This window comes from Prosopis cineraria, unplaced genomic scaffold (assembly GCF_029017545.1).
Source record: "Prosopis cineraria cultivar Desert tree isolate PC_DT_omini unplaced genomic scaffold, ASM2901754v1 PC13, whole genome shotgun sequence".
NCBI classification, from domain to species: domain Eukaryota; kingdom Viridiplantae; phylum Streptophyta; class Magnoliopsida; order Fabales; family Fabaceae; genus Prosopis; species Prosopis cineraria.
In genome coordinates this window covers 11629340-11649040 of record NW_026555344.1, presented here as the reverse complement: position 1 = coordinate 11649040, position 19701 = coordinate 11629340, and the positions used below count along the sequence as shown (strand labels likewise).

Sequence of the window (19701 nt, the reverse complement as noted above, 5' to 3'; positions counted from 1 at the left end):
TCTCCCCCATCTCTACATAAATCATTTTTGTTGGGAATCATTTGAAGTGTTTTTGTTTTTTAAAGTTTTGTGTGTGCAAGTATTTTAATTTACTTTTACTAATGTATAAAATACTTGCAAGTTTGTTTTATACTATTATCAATTATCAATGTAACATCTATATCAATATATTTTTGTCAAAAAAACATATTTGCTAAAATTATATACAATAACATTATTTATTTTTGCCAATATATTTATAAGTTACTCCCTCCGTTTAAAAATATAAGACATTTTTAACTGAATCTCACTCCTAATAAAATAGTTACTTATTTTCAAATTACTCATATCTTTTTATATTTATTTCTATTAAACACCCTACAATAAATATAAAGTCATTCATCAATAAGTACACTTAAAAAAAAAGACAATAATTATATCTTAAAAAATTAAAAATGTTTTATATATTTAAATATCCGACTTCTCAAAAAATACCTTATATTTTTTATTGAAGGGAGTATATTATTAAATTTTTATTACCAATTTCTTTTTTACTCACATTAAATATTAATAAAAATATATTATTAAAATATGTACGTATTTTTCAATAAATATGTTTATATTTCATTGAGTAAATTAACGAGTTTTAATACTAAGTGCAGAAAAAAAAAGAATAAATAAATAAATAAAAAAAGGAATTTTCAAGATGTTGCTTAAAACCTAGCAAGTAGTTCCCGCAAATATCTGGCGTCGCATGCTTTGGCTTAGAACTCTATCCACATCGAATTTACTTGGTCTCCGGTCTCTCGTCCGCCGTCGCTCATCGTCGATGGACGCCGTCGAGGAATCACTTCGCAAAGCCTTGTCTGAAAAGCTATCCGCTGTGGAAGCGCAGGGAAATGCTGTCCGAGCTCTCAAAGCCGCCGCCGTCTCCTCCTCTGCGTCCAAGCAGGAAATCGATGCCGCCATTGAAACCCTCAACAAATTGAAGCTGGACAAGGCTTCGATTGAGAAACAGCTCCAAGCACACATCGGCGGCGCCGGCCGTGACGGTTCCATTAGTAAGGAAGCATTCCGTCAAGCGGTTGTTAACACTCTGGAGCGGCGTTTGTTTTACATACCCTCCTTTAAGATTTACCGGGGTGTTGCTGGGCTTTACGATTATGGACCACCTGGTTGCTCCATTAAGTCCAATGTCCTTAGCTTCTGGCGTCAGGTAGGCGAGGGTCTCCATTTCATTGCATTGAATTTTAATTCCATATCAAATTACTTCTACATGCAGGAACTTATTGTGTCGGAGTTTTGATATGCTGTATAATTTGCCAATGTTCAATAGTTATTAGTTGGTCATTTGCATTACAGCGGTAGGTTAAAAATTAGTGCAACCTGAAAATTAAAGGTTTCAATCAGATCAATAGGTTCAGCTAGTGAATGAGGTTCGTTTGGTTGAAGCTGTATGAAGAAACGTATCCCGATGCTACCTGATATGTGAGAGACATAAAGCTTTTAGGTTTGGTTTTGATCTTTTTGATTGGCCACCATATCTTCCATGTCTATAATACAATGCGTCTTATTGTCAGTTTCTCATGGTTTGCAGCATTTTGTTCTTGAGGAGAACATGTTGGAGGTTGACTGCCCATGCGTGACACCTGAAGTTGTACTCAAGGCATCAGGTCATGTGGATAAATTCACTGACCTCATGGTGAAGGATGAGAAAACTGGGACATGCTACCGAGCTGATCACTTGCTCAAGGATTATTGCAATGAAAAATTACAGAAGGACCTGAGCATGGCTCCAGAAAAGGTTGCAGAACTCAAGCATGTATTAGCCACCTTGGATGATCTCTCTTCTGAAGAGCTGGGTGTGAAGATCAAGGAGTATGGTATTACAGCTCCAGACACAAAGAATCCACTTTCTGATCCTTATCCATTTAATTTAATGTTCCAGACATCTATTGGCCCATCTGGTTTGCTTCCTGGGTGAGTAACTCTCCTGACCTTGTCCATATATCTGTCTGTATTTTTTTTTTAATCTATAACTATGAGCCTGACGTTAATACTGAAGCAAATACCTTTGTCTAATGTTGCAGGTATATGCGCCCTGAAACTGCGCAAGGCATCTTTGTTAATTTCAAAGACTTGTACTATTTCAATGGGAATAAACTCCCATTTGCTGCAGCCCAAATTGGACAGGCATTTAGAAATGAGGTTGATAATCCATTCCTTGTGGCCCAGATTTGACATGGGTTGCCTAGCATTAGATTAGTGAATATGTTCAAGTGCCTCTCTTAATGTTAATGGGTTAACTGGTTCTCTGCATTTGTAGATATCTCCCCGCCAAGGCCTTCTCAGAGTCCGTGAATTCACATTGGCAGAAATTGAGCACTTTGTTGATCCAGAAGATAAATCCCATCCAAAATACTCAGAAGTTGCCAGCTTAGAGTTTCTTATGTTCCCAAGGGAGGAGCAAATGTCTGGTCAATCTGCAAAGATGATACGCCTTGGTGATGCTGTTTCCAAGGTCAGTTTGAATTGTAATAGATTTTTTTCCCTTGTTTTTGTCCCTTCTATTGTCGTTACACGACGTTTCATTTTTTATCTTTTGAATATTTGTTCAGGGAATTGTCAATAATGAGACGCTTGGTTACTTCATTGGAAGAGTATATCTTTTCTTGACTCGTCTTGGTATAGATAAAGAACGTTTACGATTCAGACAACACCTTGCTAATGAGATGGCCCATTATGCTTGTGACTGCTGGGATGCTGAAATTGAGTGTTCCTATGGTTGGATTGAGTGTGTTGGCATTGCAGATAGGTCTGCATATGATTTGCATGCTCACACGGTATTAACTCTCTTCACGTATCTTTTATCCATAACTTTAAACCAAGACAGCATGGTCTGTTGGATGTATTCTTTGCTTTCTATAATTTCCTTGGGCTTACCTATGGTCAGTAATCTTGTTGATGCCAGCGTTATAATACTTTTATTTCACTAGATACTGTTTATGTTTATGACGTATTATTACTACACTAGAAATTCCTTGTTTTGCTTCCCATATTATCAACACCGTATGATGTGCTATAGTCTCATAATGTTTCTCTGTATAATATCTCAGGAGAAGAGTGGTGTTCCTCTAGTAGCTTCTGAAAAATTTGCAGAACCTAAGGAAGTGGAGGTAATGTTTTGATATCATTAGCACATAAACATGGACTGCATTCATGATTGGCTGCTGCAATTTTAGGTACATCCATTTGAAGTCAATGGTGTCATCGCCTGACCTGGTATTTTAATGTTTCCAGAAATTGGTTATAGCTCCTGTAAAAAAAGAGTTGGGTCTAGCTTTCAAGGCAAATCAAAAGAAGGTGGTTGAATCGCTTGAGGTAATTAAGCAGTGTTAATTCTCTATGGTTTGAATGCCATCACTGCAGTTGGTAAATTGTGAATTATATGGACCACCAATTTTTTGAATCATGAGTAATACGATTCACAACAAAGTATACAACAACAACAACAACAACAACAACAAGCCTTTATCCCACTAGGTGGGGTCGGCTACAACAAAGTATACATTAAAATTTATTAGACATGGTTGTTTGTCTTGTGCAAAATAAATCATATGTTAATATGGGTCTAAATAGTACAAATATTAGTCTATTGTATAATAAGACATGTAAGTAGCTTTGGGTATTTTTGAAATTTTTGGGTTTCAAGAGATGGACAAATGTAATTCTAATAATAATAAGGTTCAGAGTGTAAGTATTCACCCTACAAGACCCAGACCAAGTTTTTGGCTGTTCTGGACAATCGTTCCTACTATCCCCCTCCCCAAAAGATAAAAGTAAGAGTGAACTAGTTCCAATTTTAGGTGATGCAGGACTCAACTGAACCCAACTCAACCAGAATCTTGCTGGTTTTACAACGAAAAAATTCATATCATATCACTTGATTTGGACAAATTTGGCCATATCTATTTCCTATAGTTGATAGATTTGAAGCCCCTTGCTAATGGTTGTAAAGTACTTAGTTAACATTTTGCATCACTCACGTCTGGATTCTTTTCCTGGCCAGGCTATGAAGGAGAAGGAAGCTTTGGATATGAAGGCAGCTTTGGAATCCAAAGGGGAAGTAGAGTTTTATGTCTGTACACTTGAGAAAAATGTGACTATTAAGAAAAATATGGTGACTATTAACAAGGAGACAAAAAAAGAACACCAGAGAGTTTTTACACCATCTGTAATTGAACCATCCTTCGGAATTGGACGGATAATATATTGCCTGTTTGAGCACTCTTTCTACATGAGGCCAAGTAAAGCCGGGGATGAGCAATTAAATGTATTCCGCTTTCCCCCTATTGTGGCTCCTATTAAATGCACAGTTTTCCCACTAGTCCAGAACCAGCAATATGAAGCGGTTGCTAAATCAATTTCCAAGTCATTGACGGCAGCTGGAATTTCACATAAGATTGATGTGACGGGTATGTTGATAATGTGGAAACACTCTCTTATCATTTACATCATACCAATGCGTAATGATAACAAAATACTAGATGCTTGCATACTGGAATTTCTGCTTAAAGTTGGTATTAATTCTTTCTTTTGGATGAAAATGTGATGTTTACTTTTAGTTGTCTCCGTTTACTTCCCATATCTGTTGGTTTTTTGAATGTTGCAGTTGATTATTTTCTTCCAAGTTCCAATTTAGGCTATAGTTGGACAAAATAATTTTTTTTTTTATTTTATTGTTTAGTGCCATCATTAGAAAAATGACACTTGGTGGGCTGCTTCATAGGAACCCATTTCATGCTTTCTTTGGGCACAAGGGCCTAACATTTTAGATAATTTCCTTGGGGATCTGTATTGCATTTGGAATATTTTTGAACAAGTGATGTAGAGGGAGAAGAGGAGAGAAAAGGGGGAGGAAAATGTAAAAGAAATCGGGGAAAGCAAATAACATAGGAAATGTGACATTTAAAGACCCTATAAAATCATTTATTCTAGTTGAGGACATCAAATGATAGAAATTCAAACAAAAGACCATGGTCCTTAATCATATCTTGAAGGAACTCCCTGGTAAGTAATCAGTCAGGACGCATTTTTCGTTGCTGAAAGGTATTCCCCACTGCAATGAGATCTCCCTCCAACCCCCTTGTTCTGCTCTTATGTTGCAACCTTTTGGCTGATGAAAATTGGCTGAAAGGTTAACATTACGAAGATCTGGGCATTGTATAAGAGGCGATTGGCATGCATTGAATATTTACATGATAGATTACATTCATCTGAAGTTTATGTTGCTAACTTGTGGATCTTCTAAAAAATGTTTCACAGGTACGTCGATAGGAAAGCGATATGCAAGAACAGATGAACTTGGTGTTCCCTTTGCAATCACTGTAGATTCAGAATCATCAGTGACTATTAGGGAGAGAGACAGTAAAGATCAAGTGCGTGTGAATGTGGAAGAAGCTGCCTCAGTTGTTAAGGAGGTGGCGGAAGGCCACAGGACATGGGCTGATGTGTGGTCAACGTTTCCTCATCATTCCTCTGCATCCCAGGAGGATTGAGGATAATGTGTGGTCAACGTCTCTCGCTCGGGTTGACTCATTCACGTTCATTTTCGTGATATTGTTTGAGTAATGAATCCAACTACAAAAAGGTTTAATTATTTATGTTCCATTACTTTGATAGTGATAAAGGAGTTGTATCAGGATAAATTTTATAAGGATATTATATTATCAGACCTTCAGTAACGATTTTGGGTTTATGGATTATCTTATATTTATAATATGATAAATGTTGGTCATTTTTTTGAGTGGAACAGATTGTTCAGTTGATTCCAACAGTTTCAATTTTTTTATTTTTGATGAAAAATGAAATTCAAATATCTTAATTGACGGTATTGTCCTTGTTTGTTTGTGTGTAGTTATCGTGGTATTTGAGGATGAACATGGTACGTGCCCCTTTAATTTCAGAATTCTGACCAGCATTGATCACCCACCAGCGATGGTCTTGTTTTTAGGCCCAATATCTTTACGTCAAAATATAGTTTCCAATTTTCCATCTAGTCTCTTGATCTCATAGTTATGTTTCAGAATTTATTGGGCATAATTTAAAGATAAGTTCCTACAATGGTCCTTTACTAGTATTTTAGAATATTTTGAAATTTTAGTTATAATTAAATTAATATTTTAAGGCATTGTCATTTTATTTTATTATAGCTGTACCAACTTCAAATGTAAAAATTACTTTTTTTGCGGTAAACAATGTAAAATTAAATTACTAAATCATTTAATGAAAGGATAGACATGAATGAGGGTAAAAAACAAGGTACTAAAAATCGGATTCCATTGAACCGGCCAAGAGTCAGGGGTCAGAGGTTCACTTGGGGTTAAACTGGGGGTCAACCCGAATTCAAATCGGACATAATAAAATAATATGATTTAAATAAAAATAAATTCTGTAAGATTTAATATCTTATACAATACCACATACAAGTCTAACACAATCATCAAAAACACAACATTTAAAATACTCATCATTACATCCTTTAATCACCAAAAAGTCTAAAGCTAATAATAATTAACACCAAAATTTTCATTAATTTCATTCAAATCTCCAGGAGTAGGGATTGAAACATTAAGAGATGATTGAGAGAAACTAGAACCACTTCCAACATCATCAATCAAATGTGGATGCTCTGGAATATTGATATCTTCTTCACCTATTTATGACAAGAATTAACATTAATCATTGTGTAAAAAATAATTATATATTATGTAATATAGACATGTTAGTAAGTATGAACCTTCATTATTTCTCTCAAAAGCTGATGAAGCTACAACATTTTCATTATACATAGCACTTTTCATATTAGTGACATCATCAGCATCAAATTTTGGAGCTGGTTCTTGTTCCTCTTCAGCAATCCAAAAGTCTAGTTTGTCAATAAATTCATAATCAATTGGATCAAAACTTGTCTTTTTCTTCAATTGGCTCCTTTGATGAGATCAAAGCAATCAAATATAAGTATATATCTAACATGAAATAGTAATAAAATTCTTATTTATTAAAAACATTCATAACTTTTCATTTTTACCTATGCTTCAATCGTAGATTGTAGTTTGTAAAGACTAAATCATTTAGTCTTTGATGTTCCAATCTATTTCTTCTTTTGGTATGGATGCGCTCAAACAAGCTCTAATTTCTCTCACAATCAAAGGAAGAAGAAGTTTGGCTAAGAATATGCATTGTAAGATTTTGCAACTCTGGAACAGAACTTCCATAAAACGACCACCATTCATCTGCAAATAAAGGACAACTAGTTATATGTTATATGATAAATAAAATTATCATGACCATGTTAAATATTAACACTTACAAGGCTCTAGTTTCTGTACTGCTCTATGACATGAAGCTTTATCAAATGATTCTTTATGGTCACGATACAAGCTCAATTGCTTCATCATCACAATATAATCAATATCTTCATTTTTAGTTGACTCAAACACTGAAAGCATAGCATCCATTAACCTTCTCTTGTGAACAAAGTCATCATCATACAAGAAGGCAGGGTTTAACAAATATGCTGCTACATGAAGATTGGTCTTCAAGTGCTTATCCCATCGGGCTTGAATAATATCTATGTAAGGCTTATATTGATCCTTCTTATTGTTGAAGACTGCCTTAATTGCTTTTTTTGCCCTTTGCATGCCTTCATAAACATAAGGCAAAGAAGGCTTCTCATCTAAATCAACGATTCTCAACAACTTTATGAGAGGAGACACAATCTTCACAACTTCAAGACATTCATTCCAAAACTGATTATCTAATATGATGGCACTAACGATGATTCTGGCTTCGGTCCTTGATAATTTGTGATCCACAAAATGCTTATTAGTGATTAAAGCTTGCAAATCATGCTTGTGCATAAATATATGCTATGCAATGTGATAAATATTGTAGCAAACCTTGTCACACCAGGACGCACAATTTCTTTCCAACCCTTTCTTTTTCTAAGCCATGACAAGAAGACCATATGATTATAAATAAATACAGTGATCTTTGATGCCTTTGTTGCAAGTTGTGACACATGAGACATGTTTGCAATGTCTTTCAAAATGAGATTCAAGCAATGAGCAGCACGAGGTGACCAATAAATGCTTTCATATTTATCTTTAATCAACTTGCCATATGCTATATAATTAGCAGCATTATCAGTCACCACATGCACAATATTTTTGGGACCAACCCACTCAATCACTTCAAAAAACAATGAGAATAAAGTCTTGACATCTTTCACTAAATCAGAAGCATCAACAGATTTCACAAATACTATGTCATGTGTAAAATAGACAAGAAAATTTATCAAAGTTCATTGCCTCATATCTGTCCAACCATCAGCCATGAGTGTGCATCCATAAGTTTTCCATTTAGATCGATGACTTTCAATAAGTAGTTGACATTCCTTTTTCCAATCATTCAACAAGTTAACTCTAAATTCATAAGCATTAGGACCCTTAACCCTGGCCTAATTGAAGCAATAGCACCCATAACTTTTTGAAAGAAAGGGCAATCTAATGTATTAAATGGAATGCAATTGATAATAGCCCATTCAGCAATGGCCGTTTTTGCATTGTGTTGTGCTTCTTTAGTTGTAAATGCACTCTTAATGCCTGGCTAGGAACCTGAAGTTGTCCTAAGAGCAAAATAATTTTCAACTGGAATAGTATGAGGTTTCTTTTACTAGCACTACTCTTAGGGATTGACTTAGATGGAGTAGGTGCATTGGGTTCATTAGCATTAGACACATGTTCCTCCATGTCTGCTTGTACATTAGAAAACTTTCTCTTTTTCCTACTTTTCAATGATTCTTGCATCTGATGACGAATATCAAAAGGAACTTTGCTGCAAGAAATGACATTTCCAGTTACACCAGCAAGATGATGCTTCAATCTATTTATTCCACCTCCTTTATAGCTCAATACACAATAAAGACATGTATACACATTTTTGTTGCCCTCTTTTCTTAAGACAACATATGCCCATGTAGGATCTTTTTTCCCATGAAATGATGGGGTTCCAGATATGGAGTCATTATGACTTGTGGGAGGGTTAATGGAATTAGGGGTGGGATTGTTGGAATTAGGAGTAGAATTCTCAGTTCCTTCACTACTAGAATTATTTTCAATATCCATATTATAGCTTTACTCTGCAAGTTATGATAATGTCAACATAAATAAACATCTAATGAAAAAAAAAAGCTCGAACATGCTAGCAGAGAAGATTCAAGAAGTGTGTAGATTAAAGCAGACATGCCAACAGAGTGCAAATTCAAGAAGTGAAGCTCCAACATATAAAGCAATTTAATTTTAGCTAATATAATTTCAAGAAGTGAAACTCGAACACACATTTCTCAGATTAATTTTAGCTGAAGTGAAGCTCGAACACATACTACTCTAAGAGTACAGGACAGCAGATTTCAAATATACAAAGCAACAGCAGGTATAGAGTAAATCAGAATATAGTACGCAAATCACAAATGAAGCTTGAAGATAAAGAGCAACAGCAACAGCGAGCAAGGATGGACTGCTGAAAAGGGGAGAGAGAGAAGCCATACCTGAATCAAGTGGAGGAAAGAGAGAGAGAGTAGCTACAGGAGACGGACCACCGAAGCTCCAAGGACGACACACGATAGCAGATGAAATGAGACCCTCCAAGCTTGAAGAGGAAAGGAGGAAGATCAAAGAGGTTGAGACGAGACAGCCACAGAGAGGAGACGAGATTTAGAGCTTCAGACAAAGCACAGCCAGATTTCTTGCCTTCTTGGTTCACGGGTTCAGATTCAGAGCTTCAGACGAGATGAGGGCAGGGCGAGGCTTCGAGGATTCTGGAGTGCTTAGGGCTTCTGGAGCTGGTCATTTTCGATTCAAGGCAGACTAGCAGAGGCAAGAGCGAGACTGATGGATGATTGAAGCAGAGTTCTGTCAACTCAAAGCTTTATTTTTGTTTAATATGATGGCCCCCAAAACGACGTCGTTTTGGGGGTCAAATTTTTAAAAAATAATAACCCTCCTGACCTGGGGATTGTGCGGGGTTACTTGGGTTAACCCGAGTCAAAAGTGACCGTTTTGTCTAGATGAATCGAACCAGACTGGACGTCGGGTTGCCAGGTCCCGGTCGGTCCGGTCTGGTTTTCAATTTTTTACTAAAAAATGGGAAGAAAAATTGTAGTTGCATTGATTTTTTTTTGAAAAAGGACAAATGAATTAGTGTTACAAAAATAGTATGGGGCTATAGGACTTGCCAAACATGGCAATTAAAGTCTTAATATTCTTTCTTAGGCCCAAAAAAGAAAAGGAGTCTTAATATTCTTTCCACATTCCCTTGAAACACCATTATGAACTTTCTTGCCGTACAATACTTTGCTGCCATTCTTTTTTGGCCAAAACATTTTTTAATTGGGTTACACAATATTCCAGGCTCCTTCCACTTTAATAAGTGAACGATGCTTGTACTAACTTGAATTGAGCTGAACAAGATCATCAACACAACGAAGCCCCCTGCTAAATATTTAAATTCTAAGAATCAAACTTGAAAACTGTAATTAGGTTGGTACAACTATTGCAAGGTGAATTATAAGTGCATGTTTAGTATACAAAAAAGATAGTTTCTAAAGAAACAAATAATAAAGAGATGGGATGGGTATACTTATCATTTCCTTTTTTAAAAATTAAATTTTTTGTCATCAAATATTCTCTCCGGTCCTATATATAGTGCAATCTAATCCATTCTAAAAGTCATTCCAAACTACTTTTGAAAAGCGCGAGGGAGGGGGGGCAGAGAGAGATTAGTACATGGTTTGTTTACTTTTTACTTAAAGGTTATATTTTAAATTTCACTTACTTTTATTCTTTATATTTTTATTATATTGATATTGAGTAAATTGATAGAAATAACTTATAACTAGAATTAAAGACAGTATTGTATAAGACTTTTGGATTTTCTTACCAAAACTTTGGAAAATGAGAGGTTCCTCTCCCTACTTTGAACACAACTAACCTTGTATAACATCAACCTAGCAGAACCTATACTAAAGCCTACTCCTTCCATTAAAAAATTAAGAAATTTTTTAAGGGATTGGATGTTAAAAAATGTAAGGTATTTTAAGTTTTTTATAGTGAAATCATTATCTTTTTTTTTCAAAAATACCTCTATTAAATATATTACTTTATATTTTTTAGGGTGAAACACTTTATTAAATAGGGATAAATATGTAAAGATATGATTAGTTTAAAAATACATAATTACTTTATTGGGGGTGAGATTCGATTAAAATGTTTATATTTTTAATGAAAAAAGTATAATTTTTCAAGTTAAAAACTCTCAACTCCTAATGAAACTAGTCGACGTTTGGGACGGGATGGGACGAAACATTGGACAAAACTTCAATCTTAATCTTTTTTTGGGAATGGAAACGGGATAAGGGTGTCCCGATTCATTTCATTTCGTGAACACTCCTAACTAAATATGTGATGAAGAGGAAAATATCCCAATCAATCATGATTTTATTAAAATTAGATTTATTCCCCATATCATAAGAGTAACTATTTAAGGGCCTTATATAAATATATTAAAAATAAAAAATAATAAAATTTATTGGCCCATGCATCAGCATAAGAAAAATAAAATTTACACTATAATAAACACTATATTATAATTTATGTCATAATTTTATTTATAAATTATAATTATAGCCAAAAATAATAAATAGAAATTTTGTAAATGTTAAATAATAACTTTAAATTAAGCAAATGGCATAGCTAATAATATAGTGTTCTCTCCTATTTTATATATAATTCACTTTTATTTAATCACTTCACTATAATTAAAAAGATGGGTTAAATAATTAGTTTTTTTTCTAAAAAAGAAAACAATTTCAATCTATTCTTATTAAATGCATCATATTTAAAGATAATTTCTATCTTCTATATAAATTTTTCTATATCCATAAAAATATAAATTTTTATTTAGTTTTATATTTTATTCTACTATTTATTATCATTGTTGCATATTAATGCTCACATTTTTATTGCACATCTCATATTTATTTATTAAATTTATTTTAATTTTTTATAGTTTTTTAATATTTTTAGTCTCTATAATTTAATAAAATTGGATAACTTTTATTTTTCAGGTTTCTATTAATTTTATTTTTCATTGATTTTAATCTCTATAGGAATAGAAATATTAAAAAAATTATAGAGATTAAAAAATAAAATCTGATAAAATTATAAGAATAAGAAATCATGTTTTTTTCATAAAAATATTTTATTAAATTTTATTTTTAATTTTTATATTTTTTAAATATTTTCAATCTCTATAATTTCAATAAAATTAGATAATTTTTATTTTTTTAAGTTTCTATAATTTTATTTTTTCATTGATGTTAATTTTTATAAATATAAAAATATTAAAAAAATTATAAAGATTAAAAATAAAATCTGATAAAATTATAAGAATAAGAAATCATGTTTTTTCATAAAAAATAAATATAAATAAATAGATTTAATGGTTGCTACACACTTTAGATACCAATTCAAGACATCTGGTTTTAGCTCTTAATCCTTGATCGTTGCTAAAGCCTACATTTCAGAGATTTGTTTTGACCTTTTTTCACTGCCAGCAAACACCTATACGGCCTACAGTAGTGGCAGATGCTTTCACCGTACCCTTCTTTATAATCCATTTTCAGTTGACAACGATATATCCATCCAGTCCAATTGTCAGAGCCTTGGTTTTCGAAGAATTATAATTAAATGTCAAAATATTAATTTATTACACATCTCAACAAAAATTTTAAATATTTATCTGTATTAAAGTTTTTGAATTTATAATTAATCTAAATTAATTTTTAATTCATTTAAGAAAAATTTATAAAAAATAATACATATTGAATAATTTTTTTTGAAATTTTTTTGTTTATATCATTTTATTAGAGATAATTTTATTTAAAAATATCAGCATAATGTAAATATTTTTAATAAAATATTAATTGACACATTGTGGGACTAGTGTTTTTTTCTAAATCCAAATTTTTTTCTTTTTGGAAATTTAACTGTAATTTTGCCGAGTTGTTCCATTCCTATCAGTGGGCCTGGGCTATGCTTTGCCCTTCTTTCCCATGGAAATGCTTTTCAGTACTGAAATGGAGAAAATGTAAAAAAAAAAAAAAAAAAAAACAACACACATAAAGAAATTATTTTCTCTCTCCGAGAAGTTCAACACTGCGACGACAATCTCAACAACCTCCTCTTGCTCCCACCAGCTACAAAAACCAGAAGCGGTTCTGTCTAAAATGGACTCACCACCTCCTTCCTCCTCTACCCCTCCTAACAACCCATGGCTTCCTCTTCGTCTCTCTCGCTTTACCAAACCCTCTTGGCTCGATCCGTCTCTTCCCATTCCTCTAATTCATCCACCGATCGTGTTTACTTGTCCAACTTCTCTTCCCTCAGATCAATTTCTTCCCTTCTTCTTCGTTTAACCCAACCACCGCCGTTTCCTATTTGCCTCGTCGGGTTGGTTCCTCCCTTCGGGCTGCCGCGGTTGAGACTCTCGATAAGACCACTGAGAGCTCTTTGGTTGACAAGTCGATCAACACGATCCGTTCTTGTCCATCGATGCGGTTGAGAAAGCGAATTCGGGTCATCCAGGTCTGCCCATGGGTTGTGCTCCGATGGGGCATATTCTCTACGATGAGGTCATGAAATACAATCCGAAGAATCCTAAATGGTTTAACCGTGACCGCTTCGTGTTGTCCCGGCCATGGGTGTATGCTTCAGTATGCTCTGCTTCACCTAGCTGGGTATGAAAGCGTTGGGGTGAGTATGATTTACCTGTTGGATTTCAGTAGGACTGATTCGACCCTGTTTCTCCAATTTATGCAGGCTAATGCTTGTGATATATTCTTTTGACAGCTGAATAGTTTGACCTGTCATCTGGTTAGATCAACAGAGCCTAATAACGAGTTTGTTTTGTTTGCTCAGTTTCTTTTAGCATTTATTCTCTTATGTTTCACATTAAGCTTATACTGTTTGTAGCAAAATTTTCTTGCAGGTAAATGTTTATTTCACTGGCATTTTTTTGTAGCTTTCTTTCTCTGAATTTCTTTCCATGTGTGCTTTACGTCATTTTGGAGTTCTGTACCTTCTTGTAATCCGTTTTTTTTCGGGTGATATAAAGTTAATTTATGGAATTTATATGTTTGTGTTAACTCGTAGGAAGGAGATCTGAAGGAGTTCCGCCAGTGGGGAAGCCGAACTCCAGGACACCCTGAGAACTTTGAGACACCTGGAATTGAAGTGACAACAGGTCAGATATACCTTGGGTTACATTTAGATGAGAAAACATTTTCCATTTGATCTGTTGGACACACACACGCACACGCACACAGAGAGTTCAGTTTCACTGTTCCTTTTGTTCAGGTCCTCTTGGTCAGGGCATTGCCAATGCTGTTGGTTTGGCTCTTGCGGAGAAGCATTTGGCTGCCAGATTTAACAAGCCTGACAATGAGATTGTTGACCATTACACGTAAATGAACTATATTTTCAAATTAATTATTATTGTGGAATTATGGTTTTCTAGTATGCCATCTCACCAATAATAATTGTTATCTCTAGGTATGCTATACTTGGTGATGGTTGTCAAATGGAGGGAGTTGCAAATGAAGCATGCTCACTTGCTGGGCACTGGGGACTGGGGAAGCTAATAGCTTTCTATGATGACAACCACATCTCCATTGATGGTGACACTGAGATTGCATTTACTGAGAGTGTTGAGAAACGTTTTGAGGCACTTGGATGGCATGTTATATGGGTAAAGAATGGAAACACTGGGCTATGATGATATTCGTGCTGCCCATTAAGGAAGCAAAAGCTGTCAAAGATAAACCCACTTTGATCAAGGTTAGTAATTCACACTCACAGCATAAGTAAAGTTTAGCATATAAGACAGATTTTTGATCCCATCATGACTTGAAAGTCAAAGAAAAATGGATTTTTCGAGGACCTTTATCAGTCATTGATGTTGAAACTTGTTCTGAATCTTTCCATTTGATTGCTATTAATCAAATAAATGACTTGATTATTCTTATTAGAGAAGCTGAAAGTGATGGATGAGAAAGCAAAATAGAGAAAGTTCCAATATGAGTTTTATGCTGCTCTAGTATCAGGATGTCTTTTGCTGAACTTATCCTGTTTTACAGGTGACTACAACCATTGGTTATGGTTCTCCAAACAAGGCCAACTCCTACAGTGTGCATGGAAGTGCTCTGGGTGCCAAAGAAGTTGATGCCACGAGAAAGAGCCTTGGGTGGCCATATGAGCCTTTCCATGTTCCAGAGGATGTTAAAAAGTATTAATGATGGCTTTGAAGATTTCGTCATTTTCTACTCATCAATTAAGATTTGTAAATTCCTGAATGAAACTCGGTTGTCTTCATACAGGCATTGGAGTCGCCATGTGCCTGAAGCTGAAAGTGATGGATGAGAAAGCAAAATAGAGAAAGTTCCAATATGAGTTTTATGCTGCTCTAGTATCAGGATGTCTTTTGCTGAACTTATCCTGTTTTACAGGTGACTACAACCATTGGTTATGGTTCTCCAAACAAGGCCAACTCCTACAGTGTGCATGGAAGTGCTCTGGGTGCCAAAGAAGTTGATGCCACGAGAAAGAGCCTTGGGTGGCCATATGAGCCTTTCCATGTTCCAGAGGATGTTAAAAAGTATTAATGATGGCTTTGAAGATTTCGTCATTTTCTACTCATCAATTAAGATTTGTAAATTCCTGAATGAAACTCGGTTGTCTTCATACAGGCATTGGAGTCGCCATGTGCCTGAGGGTGCTGCACTTGAAGCTGACTGGAATGCTAAGTTTGCTGAATATGAGAAGAAATACAAGGAGGATGCTGCACAGCTAAAGTCTATTATTAATGGAGAATTACCTGCTGGTTGGGAGAAAGCACTTCCGGTGAGTCAAGCTCTATATTTTAAACTATTAGGTTGCTCTCTATCTTTATGTTGATTTAATGCTGCAAGGCATGAACAATACAGAATACAAAATTCAAGATAAATCTTCGTTAATAAGTGGCATAATTATGTCAGACAGCCTCTTCAAACTCCTTATTACTGCACTTGCAATTTCTCTCTGCATGGTTTCAAACGTTATTCCAATTATCAACGCCTGACATTCAAGAGTTGATTATGGCTGGATTATTGATCATTTTTTCAATTTGATTTCAACTTTCAGACATACACGCCAGAGAGCCCAGCAGATGCCACTAGAAATCTGTCTCAGCAAAACCTTAATGCCCTTGCAAAGGTTCTTCCCGGTCTGCTTGGTGGCAGTGCAGATCTTGCCTCTTCCAACATGACCTTGTTGAAGATATTTGGGAATTTTCAGAAAGATACCCCAGAAGAACGCAATGTTAGATTCGGTGTTAGAGAACATGGAATGGGAGCAATCTGCAATGGCATTGCTCTTCACAGCCCTGGATTGATTCCTTATTGTGCTACTTTCTTTGTTTTCACTGACTACATGAGAGGTGCCATAAGGCTTTCTGCGCTGTCTGGGGCTGGAGTGATTTACGTTATGACTCATGATTCAATTGGACTTGGAGAGGATGGCCCAACTCACCAGCCAATAGAGCACTTGGCAAGCTTCCGAGCAATGCCAAATATTTTGATGCTCCGTCCGGCTGATGGTAATGAAACTGCTGGAGCTTACAAAGTTGCTGTTCTCAACAAGAATAGGCCATCAATCCTTGCCCTTTCTCGGCAAAAATTGCCCCAGCTTCCTGGAACCTCTATTGAAGGAGTTGAAAAGGGTGCATACATTATTTCAGACAACTCATCAGGAAACAAGCCAGATGTCATTTTGATTGGAACTGGTTCTGAATTGGAAATTGCTGCCAAAGCTGCTGAGGATCTGAGAAATGAAGGTAAGGCCGTTAGAGTCGTTTCGTTTGTTTGCTGGGAACTTTTTGATGAGCAGTCAGATGCCTACAAGGAGAGTGTTCTTCCTGCTGCCGTATCAGCTAGAGTCAGCATTGAGGCGGGAACAACATTTGGATGGGAAAAGATCCTTGGAAGCAAGGGAAAGGCAATTGGAATTGATCGGTTCGGAGCAAGTGCACCAGCCGGAAGAATATATAAAGAGTTTGGTCTCACCAAGGAAGCTGTTATTGCAGCAGCCAAGCAAATGTGTTAGATGTCATATTTCGTTCTTCACTACTTAGAAATCTCTGTTTTTGTAGTTCCTGGTTTTGGCTTTCGTTTCTACAAGGTAGGGAATGAGTAGATCTGTTGAGAGCAGTCTCCTTTGTTTGAATAATGCAGCATGAGATTGTTGCTGCTTGCGATTCATGGTGAAGATTGAAGAAGCATTATGGTGAAAGGAGAGTAGAATTATATAAATTTGACAATTTGTAATAACTATTTGGCCATTGAATTTTGTGATTGCGGTTAAATTTAGTGATGTTCACGGATTTCCATTTGGCGCTTGCTATCTGGTAGAATAAGGTGTTATCTAGGAAAAATGATGGTAAAACATCAAAAGATTGAATAAATTATATTTGTATATCCGATAATTTTTTTTAATTGCAAATATCAATTTAGATAAATTGTAAATAGGAATCTTAGTTATAATTTGAAAGTTACATTTGAAATTTTAATGCATTATTTGCAACTAAAATTTCTAAATTTATAATTATCTGATATTTATTAACTTATTTTTTTAAAATAAAATTTAGTTAGAGACTTAAAAGATCATTCTTCCAATTAGTTAGTTGGATTTCAAAATTTTTATGTGATTTTTTATCGTTGTAGGACAATTTAATGGAGAAAAGAGAGAAGAAAATGATACAAGGAATCGTAATATTCATCATATAGCCATTAAAAGATGTATAATAAAGAAAATTTAAATACGTAACTAGATGTTTCTCATTAAAGCAAATGTTCATTTAGATGATTCGTTGTCCGTAGATCAAAATTTAATTCATTACAAATAGCCATTATAATCTAAAAAATATAATTAAGAATTTCTTTACAAATATTTAGAATTTTTTTTTTCTATGTGATGCATGAGAATGATAACAACTTAAAAGTTTTTTTTTCCAGAAAAAAGTTGCAATTTTTCCTGACATTTAAATTTTATGAAAATATGTGAAAGTATTAAAAGAATAAAAAATACTGGTGCAAAGAATTGAATTTAATATGTAGAGAAAACTTGACAAAATCGTAACAACAACAACAATAATAACATTGAGCATGATAAAAATTATGCTATTCAAAACTTAGGAAAATTATAGTTCTTTGTAAACAAATTTTAGTACAGGGTAACAGATAGACGTGCAAAGAGACTAAATCTGATCATGTAATTAGGTTTCTGCACATTGGGAGTGAATGCTTAAAGATCATAATGTCTAAGTTGTTGCGAGATGTCTGGTGAGCATGCAGATGGGTACATCTATTTATTTCTCTAAACACATGATAAAAAATAATTGTTTATTTTTTATGATAAAATTCACAATTTTCTTGATAATTCTTGAGAAGGGATGTCTTCTGGAAAAATTGTATTGGATGAGTAATAAAACTTTCATATAATTAGTGCACATGTTTATTTCCATGAATTTATCACCCCAACAAAGATTAATGCTATTATGATATGTTATCTGTTGAGATAGAAGATATATCTCAATAGATAATATTCCCTCGATCCCAAATTATAAGACATTTTTGGAAGAGATTCGACATCTCAAAATATAAGACACTTTGAGAGGATTAAGATTTTATTAAATAGGCTTATTTTAATATTACATTTCTTTCTTTATAATTAATTTCCATCCCTTCTCTTTTCAATATATTAAATGACGGGTATTTTTAAAAGTTTATATTTTTATTTTAAAAATATAAGGTTTTTAAGGGTATTTAATAAAATTTATTAATATGTAAGATTTTATTTAAAAATATTTTGTAATTTGGGACAGAAGGAGTATATTGTAACAAAGTTCATTCAAAATACTCATGAGCTCATTTGTTATGTTGGGATTGTAGCTGAAATATTTGGAGAATTCTTTGTAAATGTAATATGGTCATATAAAAATGCAAAGTCAGTTGTGAAAAAAGCAAGTGCCGTTCAACATTGAATGTTAGATGTAACCACCTTCGTTTTTTATTCCAATCTTGAAGTCCTTGAGAAAACTAATTTTCTATTCTAATTTCATACTTGGTAAGTGCATACATATGCTTTTTGAATTTAATATTGAGTGGCAGCTTCAGCAGCCTTTACTATGGTTAGCTCATTGATGTTGATTAATCATATACAATAATATATTAAGACGTTGCACTTGTATGACGTCTTCAATTTTAATCTGTGTTCTGTTGTTGACTTTGTGTTATAATTATGATATGAAAAGATATTAATTATAGCTATAATGTTTGGTTTTGTTCTTAATTGAATTGAAAATGATACTATTTGAATCGACCTAGAAGTTCTTCATATTCCAAAAGTTAATGTGCTTCCGCAGTGTATTTCTTTTACCTTGCAAACGAATATATAATTTATCTAGGAAAATCATTTATTTTTCAAGTTGTAAGAGACTTCATAAAGAATTTGATCCCATTTGTTAAAAAGGAGGAAAAATTTTCAGAAAATTTTTTGTTAAAAAAAAAGC

The 19701-nt window shown here is 34.2% G+C and overlaps 3 protein-coding genes across 4 annotated transcripts; 2 read left to right on the top strand and 1 right to left on the bottom strand.

The window, feature by feature from the left end:
• The first annotated feature begins 720 nt into the window (after positions 1 to 720).
• Positions 721 to 6084, top strand: LOC129291380 (glycine--tRNA ligase, mitochondrial 1-like). 2 transcript variants are annotated; one of them, XR_008588670.1, is made up of 10 exons: positions 721 to 1195; positions 1577 to 1959; positions 2070 to 2187; positions 2306 to 2500; positions 2598 to 2822; positions 3096 to 3155; positions 3280 to 3360; positions 4049 to 4454; positions 5305 to 5629; positions 5897 to 6084. XR_008588670.1 is itself a non-coding variant. In XM_054928684.1 (9 exons), the coding sequence occupies exons 1-9, from the start codon at positions 734 to 736 to the stop codon at positions 5535 to 5537; spliced, it is 2163 nt and encodes a 720-aa protein (XP_054784659.1). In that variant the 5' UTR covers positions 721 to 733; the 3' UTR covers positions 5538 to 5791. The 2 variants fall into 2 exon arrangements, 1 of the variants encoding a protein (XP_054784659.1); XM_054928684.1 differs by lacking the exon at positions 5897 to 6084 and having other exon boundaries at positions 5305 to 5791.
• Positions 5860 to 9167, bottom strand: LOC129289892 (uncharacterized). Its single transcript, XM_054926649.1, has 8 exons — positions 8658 to 9167; positions 8368 to 8500; positions 7941 to 8304; positions 7352 to 7836; positions 7185 to 7274; positions 6779 to 6907; positions 6638 to 6694; positions 5860 to 5981 (listed from the first exon to the last, which is right to left on the bottom strand). Exons 1-8 carry the CDS (start codon positions 9165 to 9167, stop codon positions 5860 to 5862), a joined length of 1890 nt encoding a protein of 629 aa, XP_054782624.1.
• Positions 9168 to 13269: 4102 nt separating this feature from the next.
• On the top strand, positions 13270 to 17526 carry LOC129291376 (transketolase, chloroplastic-like). Its single transcript, XM_054928681.1, is given in 12 exon segments — positions 13270 to 13516; positions 13519 to 13635; positions 13638 to 13791; positions 13793 to 13853; positions 14253 to 14343; positions 14457 to 14562; positions 14652 to 14865; positions 14867 to 14890; positions 14892 to 14936; positions 15236 to 15384; positions 15845 to 15998; positions 16278 to 17526. Coding segments are annotated over 12 exon segments (2220 nt in total). The 5' UTR covers positions 13270 to 13371; the 3' UTR covers positions 17238 to 17526.
• Positions 17527 to 19701: the final 2175 nt, after the last annotated feature.